Source organism: Hydra vulgaris, chromosome 07, assembly GCF_038396675.1.
Source record: "Hydra vulgaris chromosome 07, alternate assembly HydraT2T_AEP".
Lineage (NCBI taxonomy): Eukaryota > Metazoa > Cnidaria > Hydrozoa > Anthoathecata > Hydridae > Hydra > Hydra vulgaris.
In genome coordinates, this window is record NC_088926.1 from 5,454,826 (window position 1) to 5,479,841 (window position 25,016).

General features: G+C 27.6%; 1 protein-coding gene across 1 annotated transcript in view; it reads right to left on the reverse strand.

The window, feature by feature from the left end:
* LOC100203526 (E3 ubiquitin-protein ligase HUWE1) overlaps positions 1-25,016 on the reverse strand; it is a 136,618-nt gene that overhangs the window by 40,258 nt on the left and 71,344 nt on the right. The window contains exons 23-34 of the mRNA XM_065800868.1: positions 22,907-23,111; positions 17,115-17,382; positions 14,655-14,777; positions 14,469-14,527; positions 14,203-14,360; positions 13,752-14,000; positions 13,188-13,322; positions 12,913-12,999; positions 12,412-12,816; positions 12,200-12,324; positions 11,960-12,035; positions 616-731 (exon numbers count right to left, since the gene is read on the reverse strand). Of these exons, the coding sequence (XP_065656940.1) occupies positions 616-731; positions 11,960-12,035; positions 12,200-12,324; positions 12,412-12,816; positions 12,913-12,999; positions 13,188-13,322; positions 13,752-14,000; positions 14,203-14,360; positions 14,469-14,527; positions 14,655-14,777; positions 17,115-17,382; positions 22,907-23,111 (2,006 nt within the window). The remainder of the gene's footprint in view (positions 1-615; positions 732-11,959; positions 12,036-12,199; positions 12,325-12,411; positions 12,817-12,912; positions 13,000-13,187; positions 13,323-13,751; positions 14,001-14,202; positions 14,361-14,468; positions 14,528-14,654; positions 14,778-17,114; positions 17,383-22,906; positions 23,112-25,016) is intronic.

A 25,016-nucleotide genomic window follows, 5' to 3' on the forward strand; every position in this document is an offset into this window, starting at 1 on the left:
TAAAAAGAAAATTTAGAATAGAGAACTTTTTTAGAAATTGACAATTGTGTCCCCTCCCCCCACTTCAAAACATGTGTAGTCGGCCATGGCAAGTGCGTAAAAAATTGTTATAAAGAAATAAAAATTAATTTAACTCAATAAGCATCATTGATATATCTAATAACCTATTAACTAGAATAAAAATAACTTAAAAATAAAACTTCCTTAAATGACATATATCTCTTAAATAAGACGTTCGTCGTTAAATAAAGATACGAACGCCAATGTTCATTAAAAAAAACAATTATTATACTATACTGTATTATATATATATATATATATATATATATATATATATATATATATATATATATATATATATATATATATATGTATATATATATATATATATATATATATATATATATATATATATATATATATATATATATATATATATATATATACACACACAAACATATATACATATATAATTTTTGAAAATAATTTTTAGCATAAAATATAATTAAAAGTAGAAATGGAATTATTAAAGTTGGACAAAAATAACTCTCATCTTTTGATGAATAAAGAAAATCATGCTTCCTAAATGAAAAACTTTAAATTATTCACACAAACCTAACAGTAGATTCACCAGAATGATAAGCTGTATCAATAGAGGCATTATTACTAGCACTGTAATTGCACCACCTTCCACTTCGATCATCAAACCACTTCCATATGTGACTACAAATCTTAAATTAAGAATGTGCAAATAACAATTGCCAGGATTAACAATAAATTTTCATTACAAATATGTTTATAATAAAACTAATAATCTATAATATAATTGCTACAGAAAATGTTTAACGTCGTTTCATTAGTTACTAGGCTTTGAACGAGCAAAATGCACGCAGTCATTGGAGAAAGATCTCTTAAGCGAGTTAAAACTCTTTTCCTTTTGGAATTCAATTATTATTTATTAGTTTAGAAATATTACATAAAGAATCATATTAAGATAAATAAGATCATATTATAATTGAAGTAGGTATAGAAAATAGTTATATATAACATTTCTATTAGATATAAAGTAGAAAGGATCACTCCTATTAATTTTTTAAATCATTTACATTTTGTTTGTTTTAGTTTTTCTTTGAGCTTTATTTTTTTTTAAAGCAGTTTTTATTATTTTATATTTTCAGAAGGAAAATAGGGGTATGGATGAGGCCTAATTATTTTTTATGCAACAAAAAAGTTATACTAATACTATTTCCATAAAATTGCTTATTACTACTTTGAAATTTCTGTAATGCTATTAACTATTTTTGTTCTTTTTTAGAAAATTTAGAAAAATAAATTAAAATTTTGTGACAACACTGACATAGCATGTCACATTATTGTATGTAAAGGTTAAATTTTGTTATGAGGATTACAGTTCTTATAAAAAAAAAATGAAGGTAAAGAGTATTGTTTGTATATATATATATATAAATTTTGTTTACTTTGAATCTTTTTAAATTTTCTTGCGTCATTTTTAAAATTTTTGTTTGCACAAGTTTTATTGTTTGCATATATGCTTTTTTGATAAGTATGTGTATATGGTAATATATGCTTTATAGTTATTTTATCAATGTGTTTTTATAATAATGTAAATTTTATTTTTATTTTTTGTGTATGTGTCAGGGTTGCATGGTTTTAACCAAATGGTTTAAACTATTGGTTTAAACCAATTAAAAAAATGTTGGTTTAAACCAAATTAATGCTTTTTTAAAAAATGATTTGAACTTACAACAGGAAACTAAAAGAGGGTTATGTTCACAAACAAAACTAATCTTCAATATAGATGATTTTTTTTGAATCCATGAGTTTTGTTTTTGTTTTTTCATAGAATAGAGTCCTCAGTGTTATTATAGAACAAAGCAGTAATAAATTAGTAATAACACTTATTTATCTGTTTTCTTCTACAGGCAGTTTCTCCTTCAATAGGTTCATCAAGAAGCATTGCTTCCTGATGAACTTATTTCATCAGGAAGTTTTCTTAACAATATATATATATATATATATATATATATATATATATATATATATATATATATATATATATATATATATATATATATATATATATATATATATATATATATATATATATATATATATATATATAGATTTATATGTTTAGCAAAAGTATAAGTAGTTATAACATAATTTATTGATACCACAAAAATGTCTCAAAAAACTGGGCGCAAATGTGATATGATTTGGTTAAAATATACACGAGTGACTGTTCCAGAAAGAAAGGGGTGTAGAGCAGTTTGTAATGCGTGTAGAAAAGAAATGGAAGGTCAAATTCAAAGGATGCATGAACATATAAAAAAGTGCAAGCAATCACAACCCCATGAAATTATGGATTCAATTGAAGATCAACAACTTCTTGAAGGTAATTAAATGAGTGCATTGTTATTTTAAATTTTATACTTTCCCTAAATTGTAAACATATATATTTAGAATAATTCAATAAACTGCAATTTCATTTTAAAGGTAACTCGCCATTAACATCACAACAAAAGGTTCCAGCCCAATTCAACATCAGCTGATAAATATTTGAAAATTGATAAGTTTTTCACACGAACAAGCCTCAAAGAGAAAGATTTATTTGATCTGCAACTTGGTAGATTTATATACAGTACAAACTCTAGCTTCAGAACAGTTGAACACAAAGAATTTAAAAAATTTATCAATATGCTTCATCCAGGATACACTCTACCTAATAGAACTCAAATTGGAGGAGAAATATTAGATAGGGTTTACACAGAAGAAATTGAAAAATGTAATGTATTGAATGGGAAAATTGTAGCCATGTCTTTAGATGGCTGGAGTAATGTACATAAAGAACCAATAGTTTGTACCTCTGTAATTACAGATAAAATTAACATTTTAGTAGAAACAATCAACACTTCTGGTCATTCACATACTGGTGAATATCTTACACAATTAGCAAAAGAAGCAATAAATTCTGTAAGACGTAAATTTGGATGCACAGTAAAAAGCTTTGTGACTGACAATGCAGCTAATATGAAATCAATGAGACAAGAACTGTCATCTGAAAAAGATATCATAACTTATGGGTGTGCTGCTCATATGCTGAATCTTTTAGCAAATGATCTTAACATTGAAAATGTGAGCAAGCATGTTACACAAATAATAAAATATATAAGAAATAATCATCAAGCTGGAGCAATTTATAAATTAAGCGGAGGAACAAAATTGCCACTTCCTACTGAAACTCGCTGGAATTCTGTATGTGATTCACTTGAAAAATATGTCAACAACTGGAGCATCATTTTCACAATGTTTGAAAAAAATAAAGAATTGGATCCTATGATTGGTAAAAAAGTAAGTGATATACAGATAAAGCGAAACGCAGAGGATTTATTAAAAATATTAAAACCAATTGCAGTAGCTCTAGATACGTTGCAAAGTGATCAAGCAAAAATAAGTGACAGTGTTGAAATTTTTAAAGATTTGATGAACAGTTTATCATTTTTATCAAACGAAAAAAAAAAAAAAAAATTGAATCTAGATACCATCAGACTGTCAGTGATGCTCATTTACTGGCAAACACACTAGATCCTAGATATTTTGGATCTAATCTTTCTGAAAATGAAAATGAAGCTGCCATGAATTTCACAGATAAAGAGTTCAAGAACTTGTTACCAATAATATTCAAATTAAAAGCCAAATCTGCTCCATTCGATAAAAGCTATTTGTATAGTGAATCTGTTTTAAAAAATGTATCACCAATAGAATGGTGGAAATCTCTTAAAATTGTGGATTGTAACATAGTGGATATTGAAGGTTTATTAAATGCACCAGCTTCTAGTGCTGGAATCGAAAGAATTTTTTCAACTTTTGGCCTTGTTCATTCTAAGTTAAGAAACCAATTGGGGGTAGAAAAAGCAGCAAAGCTTGTATTTATATATAGAACATTAAATAATGATATATTGAATAATTTTGATGAAATATAACATTAATATTGATAAAGAATATAGTTTACTCACATAAAATGCGTTATGCTTTTTTTTAATTTAAAAGGGTAACTAAATACGGCATTTTTTAATAAAAACCTAATTTAAACCAAAAAAACCATGGTTTTTTTGGTTTTTTTAAAAAAACCTATGGTTTTTGGTTTTTTTCAAAAAACCCGGTTTTTTTGTAACCCTGGTATGTGTTAATGTGTGTTATATAATTATTTTATAAATATGTTTAAATATGTATATAAGGTTACATATATAAGGTACATATTCAACCTTATATACATATTTAAACACATTTATTGTGTTTATAGCTGGTACATATGTTTATATTAAGTTGTTTCCATGTTTTCAAAGTGCTGTGACTTGGTAAACGTGTAGAGCAAGATTTGTTAACCTTGCCAGCCAAGTGATGTACTTATAACAGAGGGTTACACGACAGTGTTTAGTGTCAAACTGTTACTGCTTTAGGTCTAGGTGTTTTCAAGCCTTTATTATTATTCTAAAAATACATAAAAATATACTTTAATAACATTTTGCATAATGTTGTTACTTATGTTTTGTTATATACGAATGTTATGTTACTTAAGTTGCGTTATATACATATTATATTAAGTTATGGTGTGTGCTATTGTTGTGTGTTGTTGCTGCGATGTTGTTGTTTTGTTATTTTTCGAGTTGATAGACATTTGGCTTACCTTCACGTTGGTGTCTATTGTTAAAAATGATAATTAGGTAATTTTATTATTAAAAATCACTGCTTTTAATCATTCACTAAAAGCCAAGACAAATTATTTTGCCATATATACAATTTGTTTTATCTCAATTTGATTTTTTGTCTTTAGCACTGTTTACTACATGATTTTGCTATAAATATTTTGGAATCATGATGTTCCAGCATAAATTATTTTGTAAAAGCTAACGTGAAATAGTATTATTTTACTACTACTCTGGTAAATCACAACAGCTTTTCACTATAAGGTACATTGATTTTCATTTTTTGTATGTAATGTTTTTTTTATTAATTTACTTATTCGTTACATTTTTTATTTGAGATTTTTCCGATGATGTATTTGTGTGGTAAGAAGAACAAAATATTGTAAAGTTTTGTGAACTTTTTAAAAACAGTTACTAATAATTATTTTGAAGAAATTATATTTAAGGGTTTAACAACATTTTTTTTAAATTTTTCTGATTTAGCAGTATGTTTATTTTTAGAATTACATGTTTTTAATAATTTTTTTATTATTATTTAAGTTAATTTTTTTCAAACATCTCCTAGCTGATGAATATATTTTTTTAAAGTCATAAGATTATTGTATAATTTATTTTAAATGACAGTTTGTTGTATATAAAAATTATTCGTGTGTGCTATTTAGAGTAGAAAAAAAATATATATGAAAGATCACAATCTTCAGGTTTCCTTTAAGATTTTTTGTTACTACTTTCAATTAAAAGTGAAGTTTAAATGAATGATATTAGGCTAGAAGCAGATATAAGTTTAGAAAATGGAAATGTTAATAGCCAAGTTAATTGTCGCAGAAATGAAAGAGATAGGCTTAGGCAAGATGAAATTAATAATCAACAAAATGCTAGAAATGCTGCTCGGCAAGCAGAAAATAATTCAAATCCAAATGAGGAGAGCTTGGTTAGGAGAGTTGAAAATAATCGTTGGAGAAATGTAAGAGATAGGCTTAGGCAAGATGAAATAAATAACCGACAAAATATTAGAAATGCTGCTAGATACAAAAGAATGCATTGTATAGCAAGAAGTAATACTATTCCAGATTATAATTATTTAGGAGAAATGAATTATATTTGTCAGCATCGTGGTGCTAAGAAATTTCTTGATGAAACACATTTTTTATGTTGCCATAATGGAAAGGTACTTTTGTCGCTTTCACAAGATTTCCACAAGGTACTTTTGTCATTTCCACAAGATTTAGAAGATTTATTTAAAGGAAACTATGCAGATAGAAATGCCAATCTGAATTTTTTTAAATATATTAGAAATTATAATGCCTGCCTTTCTTTTGCTACATTTAAAGCTAATGTAGTTCAACCCATGAATCATGGGCTGCCATGTTTTAGAATATGTGGTCAAGTTTTTCATTGTATAGGGTGATCTTAGGCCAAATTAAGATGTTCCACTAACATATTGTCAACTATACATCTATGATCCACTTAGCAGTAAACATTAGAATGCAACAATGTGGTGATGATCTTTGCTTAAATGATTTAATGTTTTAAATGATTGCAAATTATTATTAGTGAAGAGAACCCATTTGCTCTTGCATTTAAAAACATGGCTGAAGTGGAAGATAAAGAAATTCATTGAGCAGCTATAGAAGGTCGCTCAGTGTCAGTTGTAAAAATGTCTTTACTTTAAAGGCAAGATAGACGTCACTATAATCTCCCTTCACATAATGAAGTTGCAGTTGTATTTGTTAGTTAATATGGTGCACCACCTGCTTCCAGGGAAGTTGTTATTTACCCAAGAGGTCATTCTCTTAAAACTATATCAAGTATGTCTGCCAACTTAGATCTTTATGGTTTATCCTTTATTTTTTTCGAGGGGTGATGCTGGTTGGCATAATCAATTGGTTCACAACACTGAACGTGCTACATTTATTAGAAATCATGTACATTATCTCAGTATTACAATTTCAGTTAGTTTTTTTTTTTCACTCTTCTATGGCAAAAAAAACTGTTTCAGCAATATGCTGTTGCTACGTATGTTGAAATTGAAGGCCTGCGCCTTGCTTTCATCAGAAATAATCAAAACAAACTGAGAAGCGAGAAGTATGATGCCTTACACGAACATGTAAACAACCTTAGAAATTATCATAATTTTAGGCCAGGACGTGTTGTAGTTTTGCCATCAACTTATGTAGGAAGCCCTAGAGCTTTAAAAGAAAACTTTGAAGATGCTATGGCTATAATTAAAAAAACGGTAAACAACACTTTTTATTACTTTTATTTGCAACCCAAAATGGCGCAAGATAACTAAAAATTTATATCTAGGTCAGGCAGCAAATGATAGACCTGACTTGGTTACTCGAGTATTTAAACTCAAATTAAATAACCTTCTCAATGATATTTTTAAGCACGATGTATTAGGGAAAGTTGTAACACATGTTTAGGTTATTGAATATCAAAAGCGTGGTTTGCCACATGTTCATATTTTACTTCACTTTGCAAATGATAAGCTAGAAACAGCACTCCTACTTAAAATTATATTGTTAATAATAAAGAGAAGAAAATTAAAATCCTTAGTAAGACAGATTTTTATCATTTTATATCAAGTAAGTTTAATGAAGATTTATTTTCTTTAGTTAATCAAGAGAGAGCTAATCAAGGTATGAGTTATATTAGTTAAGTAAATTTATTTTTAAAAAAATAAGTAGATATTTTAACGTCTATACATTTAAGTGCTTTTATTGTTTAGACACAGAATTGAAGAGTGAAATAAGTCAGTGTTTTTGCTATTAGATATTTGTTAATATGAATTTGATTATTTGTACTGTAACTGGAATTTTAAAACTTAAAGTACTTAAGCTTTATTTTATTTTTTCTTCAAGGAGAGTTGGAACAAAAACTAAGTATAAATTATATGATTAGTATAGTTAAATAAATGAAGCATCTATATTTGTACCTCAGATTCTCAAAGGTCGGTTTTTACATTTTAGAAAATGTCTAGGAGAGAGGAAATAGTAAAATAATTAGTCTTTATCGGCTTATTCTTAATGATTAAATTTATGTTATTTTTTTCGTGTTTTATTTAATTTGTCTTAAGGCAAATGAAATATAATTTTGACAAAAAAAAAGAAGAAGTTAATAGAAAAAAGTGAAAAGTCATTTCTGGACAACAGACGTTTTTCCTTTGAACATTGTGGGGACACCAGACCTTTTATATTGACCTAACTTTGTTTCCCATTGTCATTGGACAACAGTCTTTATACCTCTGTAGATAAAAAGCTAAAAAACTAAAAAGGTCTCATACATAACTCATTTTCACAAAAAACAGGACAACCGACCTTTGTCTTCTGAGGTACAGATATTATGATTTAAAGTTTATTTTAGTTTATAGTTTTGGTTTAGCTTATAGTTATTTTTAGTTTACTTTTTGTTTGTTTTAGCTTCAGTTATCTTTTTCTTACTTAAGACAACTTTATGGAGGAAATGAGGGGAGTAGGTAAAAAAATTGTATATATATATATTTATGTGTAAATATTAAATAAATATTTCATGGATTATTCTGAGGTATATTTTTTGTCTTTAGTGTTTGGTAGAATCATAACTGGCTGTGTTTTAAATTTTATATATTTTGTATGGAGAAATATGCGCAATAGGTGAAAGAATTATTTAATATAAATGTAACATTTTTAAACTGTTCGCATTTTACTCCCATTATTTTAAATAACTTTAAATTGTGGAAAACAGCCACTATAAATTAATTATGTAACAGAACAACCATAACCCGTATTACAGGTTGCTTTCTGCTAGTAACTAATAATAATAACAACTAAAATGATGATGATAGGTCTACTACTACCACTGCTACTCCTACTACTGCTAGTACTACTTATTACTTACTACTACAACCAACCCTCAAAATTAGGGTCAGCATTCAGCAATGTCAATCTAAAAGTGTCTGAGAGCGGCAACTTTTTGACGACCTCATTTCTATGTTGTATGGTGAAACCATTATGTCGAAAATTTTATACCAATCTGACGTCAAGATTAAAACTTGAAAGCAATTATAATAATAACAATAAAAAAACATTGAGACAACTTTGTGAAAAACAAAAAAAGCTATTGGAATCATTTAGATTCAAAAGTACAAAGAGAATACTTTTTCAAAAATCAACATACATGCTGATCATATATATATACATATAAGAAGTCTTTTTGATCTTGTTGAGGAGCACAAAGGTATAGCATTTAACTAAGAAGTTCATGCCTCTTTCTTTGGCAAAAAACATGCCCAGAGCTTGCATGAACCCATCGCTTTTGAGGCAAGCATGCTAATTAATGTATCATGTCTGCTAAATTTAGACTTTAACAAAAATAATGAGTTAAAAGAAAGAAATATGGAATAAGAAGTTCTCTGAGTCTTTTACTTGTAAAGTAATAAATTCCTAAATATTTTAAGGAATTTGTTACTTTTTTTTTTTAAATCAACAAATTTATTACAACTTTTTGAAAAAATCTTCCAATATCAATTGCTTTTTTGTTTCTAAAGATCTAAATAATTTATTAAACAACTTCAATACAAGGCTTGGTGATTTTCAGATTTTGATGCCATTATTGTAAAAAAATAAAAAACAAAACAGAATTCAAGTATCTCTATTACACATACTATATCTGATAATTTTGGCAGGAGGCAAATTGTTTGACTCTCTGTCTCCTCTTCTAACTCAGCACTATCATTGATTAAAATGGTATTCAGAATTTTTCAATTTGTGATAGCCATTGTTTCACTTGTGCATCTCGAAAATCTATATTTATATATCGAAAATCTATATATATATGTAATTGTCAACAGCTGATTCAACTAATAAAGCACGTGATCTTAGCTCGGTGACATTATCTTCAAGTAATTTGAAAGGATCAGCTTCACTATTTATATTATCTGTATTTCCTGAAAGATGCCTGCTTTTCTAAATTCTTTGCCATGCTGATACAGCACCCTATGATCTGACCATTATGTTCATAGTTTCAAGAATGTTGATCTTTAGGGGTGTTTTACCAGCATTGATATTTTTAATCTGATGCTCGGCCTGCTAGAACTTTGCTAAGTTTTCCTCCTGCACATCACTTACCTCTTAGATTAAAGGTTTTTTTAGAAGCTGTTGATAAAATAAACCAAACTTGTCAGCAATGTAAGAATTCCTGAATTAATACATTTTTGAATATATATATATATATATATATATATATATATATATATATATATATATATATATATATATATATATATATATATATATATATATATATATATATATATATATATATATGCTTAATCCAGTAAGTTAATGTGTATTGAGAAACACTAAACTTTTCGGCTAAACTTTTTTTTTTGCAAGGCTGCAAGCAACTACTATTAGGTTGAGAGTTAAAGAGCAAGGAAACGGTTAACAGAAGATTCAAAAAGTTGTAGGTTGTATGAGTCAGGAAAACAAGAAAACTGGAGAAAGTTCTAAAGGGTTGAAGCGCGGGTAAAAAAACTAGATGAATATAAGTTTTTAGAGCATGCAGGGACAGATACAGTAAAAGGATGAAATTTTGCTGAATGACAAGTCAAACAAGAATGAGAAAAGTTAATGGAACTTGGAGTTGATAGCTTCTTTGAGACCATGATAGTATTTGTAGAAAAAACAAAGAGATGCAACGTTACGACGATGGAAAAGATGCTTAAGCTTAGCAGATTGACCGGGTCAAACTACGCTTACAATGCATTTTTGGACCTTCTCTAGAAAAGAAAGAGCATCATTGAAGAACCAGACCAAATATGACAATCTTATTCCATACAGAGGAAAACAAGAGATTAATAAAGGTAGAGAATGGAATCAGTTGTAACAAAATAACAAGCACGATAAAGAGTATCAACCTCAGCAGATGCTAATTTTGTAATTAATTGTATATATGGCTTCCATGAATGATAATTCAAGAAGTAAAGTAGAGGACTCGGTGAGAGGGCCTTTTATCATTATAGGAATGTCAACAGTATTGTTATTAAACATTCTTTTTAGTTTAACCTTTTTCCAAATCTTTAAAAGACTTTTTTTAAAAGCAATTTTTTATTTTCAGTACTGTCTACTTTTGCACAGACACCATATTAAAATTTTCACTGTATCAAGTTTAATGTATTTAATATTTTTCATGTTTTAATAAAATTATTTTTTTACATATAGATAAAATTATATTTTGAAATGCAATGCAATGGTGTCTGGAGCTGAAGAAAAAATTTGAACAACAGATGGGGCGCTTGTCAAGGGGAGCAAAAAACCATTTCAAATAAAAGAAATTCCAAATAACTCCAGGTTTGAATAATTGATGGATATTTACATGAGTTTGATAAGGAAAATTCCTGTGGAATAAAAATTTGCCTCGAATAAGCGGGAAATTCCAATAAGTGCCAGTTCAAACAACCAGGAGTTTAGTGTATAATTTTACATATATATATATATATATATATATATATATATATATATATATATATATATATATATACATATATATATATATATATATATATATATATATATATATATATATATATATATATATATATATATATATATATATATATACATATATATATACATACACACATATAGTACAAATATAGTATATTTTACTAGATATATACAAAAATGAATGCCTGCCAACAAAAAAAAAAACTGTTATACCAATATAAAATTTAAACAAGAAAAGAAAAAACTAATAATAATTCTAAAAATTTTGTTGAAAAACTTGATAAAAATTCTTTCTTATTATTGTTTTCTATCTATATCCTTATTATCCTGAAGCAAAACTTTATAAAAACAGTTTATTAAAACTTATGCAACTAAAAATTCTTGGTTAAATTATTAAAAAAAAATTTTTACACTTGAAAAAATTTTCCTTATTATACGTCAATAAATTTTTTTATTCTTATTTGACGTCACCTCCCCAAGGCCACAAAGGCCACAACAGTCGAGGAGACTACATTAGTTGCGCTTACGACCCTCTCTCAACTCTATAATTCTGAAATAGTAACATTGACGAACAAGGCCGCTGTGCAGAGAAACAAGTTGAGTACTACCAGGGCTGTGGTGGGGATTGAATTGGGAACTTCTCGCTTATGAGGCGAGGGCTCTGCCACTACACCACTACCGCATTAGTAAATAAGTTTATCTTTAGTTCAATGTTGATAAAAGTTATTATAAAAAAAAGTATACCTGCATTTTTTTCCGCTTCCACACCAATGATGTACGTTCATAATGATCAAAAATAAGAATTATGGGAGCCAGATACCTGAAAAGAAAATTTATTTAAATCTAGAAAAGATTAATTTCTTAAAACAATTCAAATTTAAAAATTTTCATTTAAATATTTTAATCAAAAAAACTTTTAAAATTTATAAAAAATTTATAAAATTATAATTTTTTATATTTATTAAAAAAATTTATAACTATTACCCTGGTATAAAAGATAAAAATTTGGATTTATTTAACTCTTTGATTGTTTCCATTGTGCATTTAAATAAGTTAAGAATGTCATAAATCCATGTTTGAAAAGTAAGTGCAGCTTGATTTTCATGATTCTAAATATAATAATTTTTAATAGCATCTGTTGAGAAATATTTTTTGAATATTGATTTTATTAAAAAATTAAATTCATTTTTTTTTACCTGAGATAAAAGAAGGAACAAATGCAACCTTCTTGTTAATTTTTCTGTACAAGTACCACCGCAAATTAGTTCTTTGAGTTTCTGATTTATCTCAGTGTTACCAGCTTTGATTTCTTTTAGCATGGATTCTATATGTGTTGTAATATATACTGCAGAAGTTGTTATGTCTTCTGATATACTAACCAACATGTTTGACTTCCATTCATTTTTATTGCGTCTAGATGCAACAACTAGAAGTTTACAAACACTATGTACTGCTTTTGGTTGGGTATCAAGTAGCTCCATACATCCTTCTAGAAGTCTATCAGTGCAATTATCAATGAGTTTACTTATCTCAGCTAGTTGATCAGTGGATATTTTTTTATCTTCGATTGTTACGCTATCAGAAACTTGTGACTTTTTATCCTTTAAGTGATAAAAAGGTTAGTTAACACTAAATATTGTAATATATTAATAAATTTAAAAAGTAATAAACTAAATATTCATTTAATATTTTCTTACCAATGATGGTAGCTCAACCTCTTGACCCAGAGACATTGCAATAGCTTGCAACATCATATCTTCTTCAGAAGTATCAACCTCCATAACCTAAAAATTAAAATATTTTATAACAAGAAAATTAGATTATAGAACAAAAAAATCAGAACAATACAATAGATTGTGACATATTTTATTAAGAAGAATTATCCTTGATAACTAAAACATTCAAAACTTTAGAACAAGAAAACTAGAATAAGTAAAAACAAAACAAAAAAAAACAATGATAATTAAGAGACATTAGATGATGCAGCGCGTAGTCTCGAAGATCCTGAAGGCATTGTCAATAAAAGTTCAGTTGCAGCTTGAAAATTGCCATGACATGTTATTAAAGCTTCTCTAGCATGTTCTTGTAGAAAACCCATATCAACAAACTATAATAAAAATCATAAAACTATTAAGAATAACCATAAATAGTATAAGAATTTATAAAAAAGTAGAATTAGAGTCAGCATAAGTTTCTGACTTTAGGAGGTTTGCATCAGGTCAGCAAAAAAAACCTAGACTCAAAGGGTTTACCATAAAATATAAACACAATGTCTGCAATTTTTTGCTGACCTTAAAAACTTTTAGGTGGGCATTTAAGTTGGCATTGCCAAATACTGACTCTAATATTGAGGGTTCCAATACACACAATTTTTATGCAAGTTATGGTTTTGACTAAATAAGTTAATTTTTCATTAAATTTTTAGTTTAAATTTTTTCATCAAGTTTTTTCGGACATAAAATCCATTACTAATAATGGCTGACATTTGACTCATGTTAAACATATTAAAAAAGTCAAGTGTTAAACTAAATAATACCTGCTGTAAATGCCCCTCACTGACTTGTTCAATTCGAGATGGAGTTGGAGTCTTCTGTATATCTATTGTACTGCTCTTTTTTTGTTTGCTATCTTTTGGTTTAACTTTTAAAGCAAATGTTTCTTTCAAGATGACTTCTCCACTGATTATATGACACATAATACTTACGATGCGGTCTGCTATAGAATGGTTATCAGAGCAAGCATAAGTTTTACGCTCCCAAAGCAACAAAACTGATTTGAAAGCCAACTATAATTAAATATTTATCTTTAATAAATAATAATTTTATATTTAAAATGACAATCAATAAAACCATGTCAACCCTTACACACTGTAACTAAAAACATAACTATTACACTATTTTACCTTAAATTAAATAATCAAACAAATTTGTATTTAAAAATATTAAATACTATAATTAAATTTATTTTAAAAAAAAGAGAAAAGTTACTATGTGTATTTTAGCAAGAAAATTTGCTGCATCAAATGGAGTAAAACCAGGAAGGGATGATGTAGTTGGCAAACCATAATTTGATTCCAAAACTGACTTTGTATTTACTAACCGATTAATCAAGTCTAACCAACCTTCAAGAAATTCACTTAGGCCCACTTAAAATAAAAATAAACTATACATAAGATTATGGCGATCATTACATCATGATCATAATCATCATTATGATCATGATCATGTTCTGATAGGAAAATTTGAAAACAAACCTATCTTCTTTAAATTATCACAATCATTCAGATATTCATCTACAACCCAGTTAAAAAGACTACAAACAAAAAATGTAAACTTATAAAATGTAAAAGCAACTTGAATAAAAGTTTGAATTATAGAAATTTCTAATAAAAGAAATTTTTTTTGTTGATGATTTATGAACAGTTACATATTAATCATACTCAAAAAGTGCTTCTAATCCGCCATCTTTTTCTAACTGCTGCAACATCAGATGATAAGGATTTTTTCCAGAATCAAATAAAGCCACAGACCAAATTCCAATACAGCATACATAATATGTCAAGCTATAGTTAATTTGTACAAAAAATATAATTTCACAAAAAGTACAGCATATTTTAGATAACTAAACAAAATACTAAAATAAAAAAGAAAAGTATATAAATATTTAAATACTGAAAATAACCTGAAAGCGAAAATAAAAATAATACCCATTACTGGAATATATTAAAAAAAGGGTCAAAATAAAAAGTTAGATCTCCAACAAATCCCTGGAAATGCCATGCTTAATTTGTTTATCTGTTTAGCGGCCTTGTTAGTTGAGGCTCAGGTTTGGTGATACAATTTTGTTGTATACAAAAAACTATAATTATTTAATTAAATATATATTATTTAGATATCAAACTTCATTAAATAAATAAAAAAATATATAAAAAAGATATAGAAGCTGTATTAGCTGATATAAGAAAAAAATCAGAAAAGCTGGATTTTAATAAGGCATTTTTTTCTCTACAAAAATCAACAACTCTCTTGGAGCAAATAGAGTCAAAACGATGATGTATTGAAGAAATAATTATTATTTTGAAGTCATCACAAAACAATATTAACTCAGATAAACCCTCCAATTCTCATAATTGGAATTGCATTAAACTGGTTAATGTCATGATCAAGACAAAGCAACTATGGAAACATACTTTAAAATGTATATTGTGGTAGAAGCCATTAGTACAACTGCCATCACAGAGATTGCAGATTGTTAGAGGCTTAATTAATGCTTTTGAACAAATATCAGCAAATGACTATCTATAGTATACATGATCTGAATGCTAGATGCTTTATCTGGATATAGGGAACAATCTTAAAATTAATATAGCCTGCAATAGCTGAAAAATGCTTGAAACCCAATTTTAGACAGAAAAAAAAATTGACCCTTTTTAAATTTTTTTTTAAAAAGCAGAAACTGCTCTGATTAAACCAAGGATATTATCAACCTTTTGTATACTAGAATTCCCTGGTTCAAAACTTTTGTTAAACTACTCTGATTTTTGGGTAACATCAAAAACTAACATAAGGCGATTGGAAAACGTCTACTTTATTGATAGATTGATGAAGTTTTTTCTTAAAGTTGTTCAGTTCAACTTTTGCATGTTGTCTATAGACAAGAAATCAACAAATATACATGTTCATTTTTCATCACTGATATTTTATGTGTGTTTAAATTCTTGTAAGAATTTAAATTCTTTTTTTTTGGTTACAAACTTGCATACAACATTTTCTCCCTTTCTATTTTTATACAGTTGATCAGATTGTCTTAGCTGCTTTCTCACATTCTGTGTCCAAGTTTTAAATGAATGTTTTACCTTTAAAGTTTTGTTGTTATTTTTCTGTAATAAAAACTTCCGCAGCTACCATTTTGAACCAAATTTTATTTAAAAAAAATATTTTTTTCATAAAACGTAACATAATGTTTGTTTATTTTCTTACAATTTTACAGCTCGCTTTTGGTTATTTTATTAACTGTTAATAAGTTTTTTCTTATTTTGTGAACTCTTTTTAATAATGTTTTTAAACAATAAAGAGTTTTTTTTAATTATTTATTAGTTACCGATAACATATTCGTGATCATAGTTTATTTTCATAAATTAAACGAACGTCATTAAAACTTTACGTTATTGAATTAACAATAAACAAAATATCTTATTAATAAAATATTTAAATCAAAATAACTCGTGCATTTTTTTAAACTATTATAACAAAAAAAATTTTTATATTTAAAAGGAACTTGTATATTTAATTCCTTAAGATAAAACTTAAAATACTTTAATTTTTTTAACTAATTTTTAACAACAAAAAAATTATTAAACAAACTGTTTCTTTGAAAATCTATTAGTTTACAATTGCGGTTAAATGCTTTTACTTACGACTTTATTTCTTCTAATAAACGTCACGTTAATGACATCAAAAGATAATTTAAATATTCTAAAAGATAAAAGTTTTTGTGTCATCAACCCCATTGCGACAAACTTGGCAAATGATACCGTCATTTTCTGAACTAGAAACAATTTATAAAAAAATGAAAGGAAAATGAATTAACTGAAAGTAGATGATTGCACTCTCATTGCCACTGAAAAATATTAAAAAAACAATGAAGCTGAGAATGAAGAACAACTTATAACAACAGCAGTTAAAGAAAGTAAAGTTGTTAAATCCAGAAAGTGTGGTAAAGAATAATATTCAGACATAATTTCATGTATAAATTTAAATTGCAACATCTGAGCTTGCAACAAGACATATTTACTAAAGTCATTACCTTTTGTCATTTGAATATAAACAATTTTTAAAATTGAGACAGAAACAGCCAAAACATTAACCATTTATAAATTTAAAACTCTAAAATATTTTACCGTAATCTTGGGATGTTGATGTTAATTGGACACTCCCATTTTAGGCAACGAACCATAGAAGATGTTAATTGATAAGTAACCATGCGAGCAGGAACACTTGGCTGTGATGGTTGTGAAAATGTATGCCTTAATCTTGGGCCTTGAGCGCCAACACACTGATGAACGAGCAAACCAAACAACTCTGCTAAAGCACGACCAAGATGGGAAGAAGATAAGAGCAGCCATTTTAACAATGTCAGATTAGAGGTATTAGCACAGTCAGATTGAGCTAAAGCAAAAAACTAAAAAACTAAAAAAAAACTTATGATAAACTGAGAGGTATACACAACAACTAAAATAAAATCAAAATATAAACTATAAGAAACATAATAATACGTTTGTATAATCATAAAAAAATTGCACAAAATGCTTTTTTGATAAGTAATTTGAATACACATAAAATGTCAATCATAAAAAAATTGCACAAAATGCTTTTTTGATAAGTAATTTGAATACACATAAAATGTTTTTAAATTATGTTTTATTCAAATCATTATTCTTTAGCATGTTTGCATTTTTTTTTCAATTGTAATGAAAACATACTAACTTTCAGTTTGAAAGTGCAAAGAACTTTTAAAACGTAGCGATTTTTTTAGGTCAATTTGAGTCCCAACATAATTAAAATTGATCTCAAGTTTAAATAAAATTTATAGGTTTTTTTAAAAAAAATTTTAATTCTTCACCCACACACACACAAATATATATATCAAGCCTTCCTGGGAAGCGCGTGTGGTCGCACACCTTGTACGTCCACACTTAAAGTAATTTTTTTAAACAACTTGACCACATTTTTATATAGTAAGCGTTTTAAGAATATGCGGCAAAATAAAGCTATAAGAAATAAGAAAATAAATCAGCAATACTCAAAGAAAAGAATCAAAAACTATATGAAATAGAAAATCTAAATAAGCTAAAAAAAATTATTAATAAAAAAAAGAAAATTGTTGTCAAAAAAATATATATACCTAGATATTTACTGTTTTATTTTCTTATTTTTAGAGCGTTTGTTATTTTCCACTACCAAAATTGATACAAGACAAGGAAAAAAGTAGATAAGAATTTAACGAAAATAAAAATATCGTTTGATTTATAATTTTTTTGCAAACTTTTCAGTCAGTATGTAAAGAAAATACTTTATAAATTGCGCTAGAAACATGGACAGTTTTTAAATTTGTTTTTTGAACGGCTTTGCTAAACTTTACTGTTTTTATCAATGGACAGGAAAGCGAGAAAACTAATTGCTATATATTTGTGAAAAATTTTATTTTATTAAACAAGTTTTTCATGTAAAAAAATGAAACGATGCTGTAAAATTTTGTGGGCCCTCAATAGCAAAATTTAATAATCAACTAATATTTTTTACAAATAAATAACAATTTATTTTCTTATTTTCCTATTATATAAGTATTGAGAAAAAGCGTCAAATTTAGCAAAACCTATTTCAAAAGCGAAAAGACATAAAAACAAATTAACGTAATAAAAAAAAATTAACAAAATTTCTTATAGTTCTAGCTTACATAAGAAATTAGTTTTTTAATTATATGGACTGATAAAAATCGTGAATAAATTGCATATCAAAACTCTCAATTGTTGTTAAATCGTTATAAAAGATTTTTATTCAACGACAACAGAAAAAAAAAAAAAAAAAGTTGTATAAAATATTTATAAAAAATTTTTTAGTAATTAAATTTTCTAGTTTATTTAATTAAACTTAATATTTTGTTATAATTTTGTTTCCTTATTTAAGAATTGTTTTTTTCTTCTTAGTAAATAAGTTTAGCTTTTTGCCACAAATTATTGAAACGCTTTATAAGTTAAAAGATGAGAACTGCCATGGTCAGTTAGTCTAAAACAATTAATTTAAACATGGACAAACAAGGCGTGCGACTGCACTCGCTTCCTGGGAAGGCTTGATATATATATATATATATATATATATATATATATATATATATATATATATATATATATATATATATATATATATATAAATACACACATATATACAGTATGCAAAAAAAATATAATTGTACACATTAAAAAAAAATCATAGTTTTAAAGATTGCATCAAAAAAGCGAGTTTTCCGTTAAAATTTTTTCTTAGATATCATATCAAGTAATATTTTAAGAATTTGTGTTTGTATTGGTGAATTAATTGCTTTTCAAACCTAATAAATTTTACACAATTGATCTAATGATGCATATAATTTAGTGCAAAAAAAAATAATCGTACAGTTCAAAAATAATGTCAAATTGATCAAATTCCATAGAAATAAGTATTGAGTGGGGTCTCCTTTGGCCTTGGTGGCCTGAACAAGATGAATTGGCATTGAGTTGACTAAATTTTGGGTCTCTTGTTGTTATATTTTCCCTATGCGCTCGTTATAGCTTCTCTCAACTCGTCTTTGCGTCTAAGTGCTCGGTTGCCAATTTTTCTGTTCAAAATATACTACAAATTTTCTATTAAATTTAAGTCCGGACTTTGAGATGGCTATATCAAAACATTGATTTTTTTTGTGTCAAAGTATACCTTCGTTTTCTTATCGGTATGTTTTAGATTGTTATCCTGCTAGAGTATGAAATCATTTCCCATTCTCAATTTTTAAGTAGATGGTTGCAAGATAGGTTTGAAAATTTCATAATACACTGGAGCATTTATATTGCTATCAATAAATGTAAATTTCCCCTCTCCTTTCCAACTCATACTACCCCAAACCATCACATTTCCTACTCCATGCTCAACACTTTCTCGCAAATAATTCAATTTATAAAGTTCTCCTTATTTTCGCCACACTTTCTGGACTCCATCCAATGAGAAGAGGTCGTATTTTGACTCATAAAATTTTTTCCCAATATAATATCGGCATTTTATCATACTTATTTGCAATTTCCAATTGACGCGTTATTTGTTTAATAGTTAATAAAGATTTTATTCAAACTACTCTACCTCAATATCCTCGTTCTCTATTTCAATTTCTGATTGTTTGAGGAGTCGCTGTGATGTTGTGACCTTCTTAAATTTTTAAAGCTAATTTAGCTGCTAAAACAAATATATTTTTCTTCACATTAATGACAATATTTCGATCAATTGCACTGGTGGTCTTGTATTTTTGTCCTCTACCAGCCACAATAGCAGCAGTTCCAACTAGATTATACTTCTTAAAAATTGAGAAAACAAAGGTATACTTTGACACAAATAAAATCAATGTTTTGAAATGGCCATCTCAAAGTCCGGACTTGAATACAATAGAAAATTTGTGGTATATTTTGGACAGAAAAACTGGCAACTGAATATTTAAATGCAAAGAGGTTTTGAAAGAAGCTATAATGAGCACACGGGATAATATAACAACAAAAGACCCAAAATTTGGGCAACCCAATACCAAATCATCTAGCTGAGGCCATCAAGACCAAAGGAGGCCCCACTCAATAATAATTTCCATGGAATTTGATCAATTTGACATTATTTTTGAACTGTACAACTATTTTTTTTGCTGTCAATTATATGCACCATTAGATCAATTGTGTAAAATTTATTAGGCTTGAAAAGGAATTAATTCACCAATACACAAACAAATTCTTAAAACATTACTTGATAAGATATCTAAGAAAATTTTTTTGAAATTTTAACGGAAAACTCATTTTTTTGATGCAATTTTTAAAATTATGATTTTTTTTTAAAGTTCAATTATTTTTTTTGCATACTGCATATATATCAGGGCTTGTGATGAAGAAAATCGCCAAGCGTGTTACACCGCGCTCGTAAAATTAGAATATGTTTTTATCGGGTGTGATTGAGCTTGAGATAACGTCGGCGAGCGCGATCATGAAAATTGCTGAAGGCGATGCTCATAAAAAGCTTTTTATTTTTTATATCTTCTTTTATTTGTTACATAATTCTTTCGTCAACAAATGTTTGAATTAGTATCACACTGATGAAACTACTTCAACGAAGTAGATTTTTATACTTCCAAACTTTTTGTAAATTGTCAGATCGCGATTTTATTTTTAACTATTTATGTTATAAAAAAATAATATCAAACAAAAACGCAACTTTTTATTGATTTAGTATTGAAGTATAATTTAGTGACGTAGTTTTGCTTCGTTGTTTTGATATATGTATTTTAAAATGTTACGCTGTAAACTTAATTAACGGTTAATGGTTTTTATATTTCTTGATATTTTTTATTCAAATTAATTATTTAATTTTTTTAGATAGTTATGTATCTATATAATAGCTATATTCTATCAACTTTCCATTTAATAAATGTTGACATCATTACTTTGTTTCCTTTTCAAATGTCCTTGATTGCGAGCATTCTAAACAACAGAATCAGTTTAAACTTGAGTTAAAATAAATAATAGTTAATAAAAAACCTATACTATGAACAAAAACTAATTTTTAAAATTACTCCATTATTAACATTTATTTTTATTATAAATGATGTGTGGAATATTACAAACAATAAATCAAATAAATCTTACTTGATATTTTCACAAGATTAAAAATATTCTGCAGTTTCAATTTTCTTATAAAGGTTTTCTAATTTTCTATTCTTATTTTGTTTGCGCATTTTTGTATTCACATTGTGTTTCCACGTGCACATTCCATTATTGAAATTAGTGACTATTAACGACTTCAAACTGCTCATTCATTAAGTTAGTGCAAAAAAGAACGACGTAGTGCTTTTTATATTTTATATAAGTGTTTTTATAATAAAATATCTTTAATAAAAAATCTTTTTTAAATATTTATTGAAAATAAAAAAATAATCCCGAACTATTGGACGAGGGTTATTTTATACGCTCGTTGAACGAGCTGAACGAGCGTTGTTTATCGCGCCTAGAACGTTTGAAAATACCGTTTTCGGGCGCATTTTATGAGCGGAGCACGATCACGCTCGCTTCATCACAAGCTCTGATATATATATATATATATATAAAACATATATATAAAACGTATATATATATAACATATATACACACATATTCATGGGCGCCGGAAGGATTTTTTGATGTTTTAGATAAGACACTTTCACAAATTGTGCAAATTCCAAACTCAAGTATGTTCATACATATGCTAAATGAGGAACCCTTGCAAAAATTTGGGATGACGGAGACCTAGGAGCAAAAAAAAGCTCTAAAACGTCTGCCCCCCTGCCCAAACGTGAGGGCACTAATGTAGTAAAATTTTCAACTTTACTATCGTAAACTAAATTTAAATTTATCAACAGATTTTAAATTTCGTAGAAAAATATTGTAAATTACAAAAGTTATGACCATGCAAATTTTCCGACCTCCCCAAAATCAGGGATGTGTATATTTTGCATGGTCATAACTTTTTTAATTTACAATAATTTTCTACAAAATTTAAAATCTGTCGATAAATTTAAATATAGTTTACGATAGTAAAGTTAAAAATTTTACTACAATAGTGCCCTCACGTTTGAACAGGGGAGCAGACATTTTAGGGCTATTTTGTTCCCAGGTCTCCGCCTTTTTTAATTTTTGCAAGGGCTCCTCATTTGGCATATGTATGAACATATTTGAGTTTGGAGTTTGCACAATGTGTGAAAGTGTCTTATCTGAAACATCAAAAAATCCTTCCGGCGCCCATGCACATATTTTTTATCATTATTAATAAACGAAACTCAACTACGTCTGCTTACTTTTTATAAATTTACAAAAAGTTGTGTGACTGAACTAAGACTGTATACATATCTATCAGGTAAAGAAAAATATTAGAAGGCTACCTGGATCAACTTGCTTTTCTTTTAACTTATTCAGATCCTGTGCAGCAAATGACAAGTCTTCTTCAGAATTATTATTTGGTGTACATAAAACCAAAAGCATACCACTCTCCCAAACAAGCTTAGCATAAAGGTCTGTTAGCTTCTTAAGCACACATTGACCAAGATCTGAACCCCATTGTGAAATAGACATATTTCGAATATCAGCCTAAATTTAAAAAACAAAATAAAAAATAACTCATTTCATTACACAGAAAAAAACACATTTATAACTTCAGTTCTATTGTGTTTAGGTAAAACTAATATTAAATATATCGAAAAATTTTTACGACCCAGAGGTAATCTACTGCTATAGAGTAGTAGCCTTCCTAAGAAAAAATTTGAATCGGTTGCAATTTATAATTGCTAATTAACTACACTAATCTACATGAATCCATATATATGGATTTGTGTAGATTTGTAAAATTTATAAATATTAATGTAATCAAACAAAAATTTATCAAAGTTATGATTAATGAGGCCCTAGAGCAGGCAAAAATAGGAGTAATCATCAATAACTATGCGCTTGACAAAAATTACTAAATAAAGTTGTTGAAATGATCAAAATTACATTGATGGAGGTCATACCCAAATCAAACAGCAGCATGACTAAGAGATCAGTAATCTTAGAAACCAAATCAGTGGAGCAACCATTAAACCAACAAGAGCAGCAAATCATTTTTATCTCAATATAGCAAAACGAAACACTTATGTTAACTTGGCAGCAACTAAAATAAAAATTAGAAAAGAGAGAGAAAATAGAATATAGTAGTTGTAGATATTTAAGAGTCTCAAAATAGAAATGATGTAAAAAAGTTTTTTCAAGCAATCAAAGTAAACCATGAGGAAATTGTTCATGTTCATCGTTACAAAAAAAGAAACCATATGGCCAAGTGATTACCAGAATATGAACCAGGATAACCATGATCCAATTGAATTAATTTAGATTGTGTTCAAGCAAAAGATGTTCAACAAGACGCTCTGGCAAAAAACAACTATCACAAGAAGGAAGCGTTCAAAAACCTAACAGCTGCAGAGCAAGAAGCTTTCAATAAACTTTGTAACAAAGAGAAGTAAAAGAACCCTTACAATCGATCATTCACAGACAGACTGGATCTGTGCACTACATTGACACAACCGAATCTGTTAATAACAAGAAGGGTATTTAGATTAGCAAAGAATAATCAGATCAAATTAAAACAGCACCAACAAGAATCAATAAAAACAATCCTTAACTCCTTACCAGAACCATTGTCAACACCATTACCACAACCAAGACAATTATTGGTCACCCAAAAATTATGCTTAAGCTAATTAAATCATCTGGAATTGAACAAAATTAAAAAAACTATTATTAATCTGCATAAGAATATAATTTCTGGGCAAATATTCCTCGTTCGCTAAATGAAGTCAAATGAGATAAACTAATTGCAAGAATTAATAATGAGTAGCAGAAAAATACCAGAAACCACATTTGCTTTTTTTCACTGAAGCCTGGTTTGATCAAACATCACACTTGACTTCCTGGCTAAAGCAGCCTGCAATGAGTTAGTTATGATTGTCATGATCTCATTTAGTAAGTACAAAAATGAAATTCCAAACTGTTTTCAAACCAAAATTTCCAAAATCAATCCAAAACATCTTCATAACCAAGTCAAACAAAATCGAATAGCGAATGAAATAGTGAAGTCACTGGAACAACAACTGAAATTTTACAACAGACAGTCATAAAAATTGTTATTTACTTAACATATATTTCCAGTCTGTATTTTTTGTTGAATAGTTACATCAGATGCCTATCTTTGAGAACTGAACAGAAATGGAATATGTTCTGAGTGAAGTAGAAATAAATACTAAATCTGTTCAGCAAAAGTTAGAAGAGCTTATTGAGACAAAGTCAAAAGGCTATGTTTACATATATCTATGTGTTCTATGACACTGTGCCACTGCAATAGCAGGCCAGTAGCTATGATTTTTTTAAAATCACTGGCTAAAGGCAGAGTCCCTAACCTATGGAAGCCATCAAACAACTCCTATATTTAAAAATGGAAGTCGATGGAAAGGCTCTAACTAC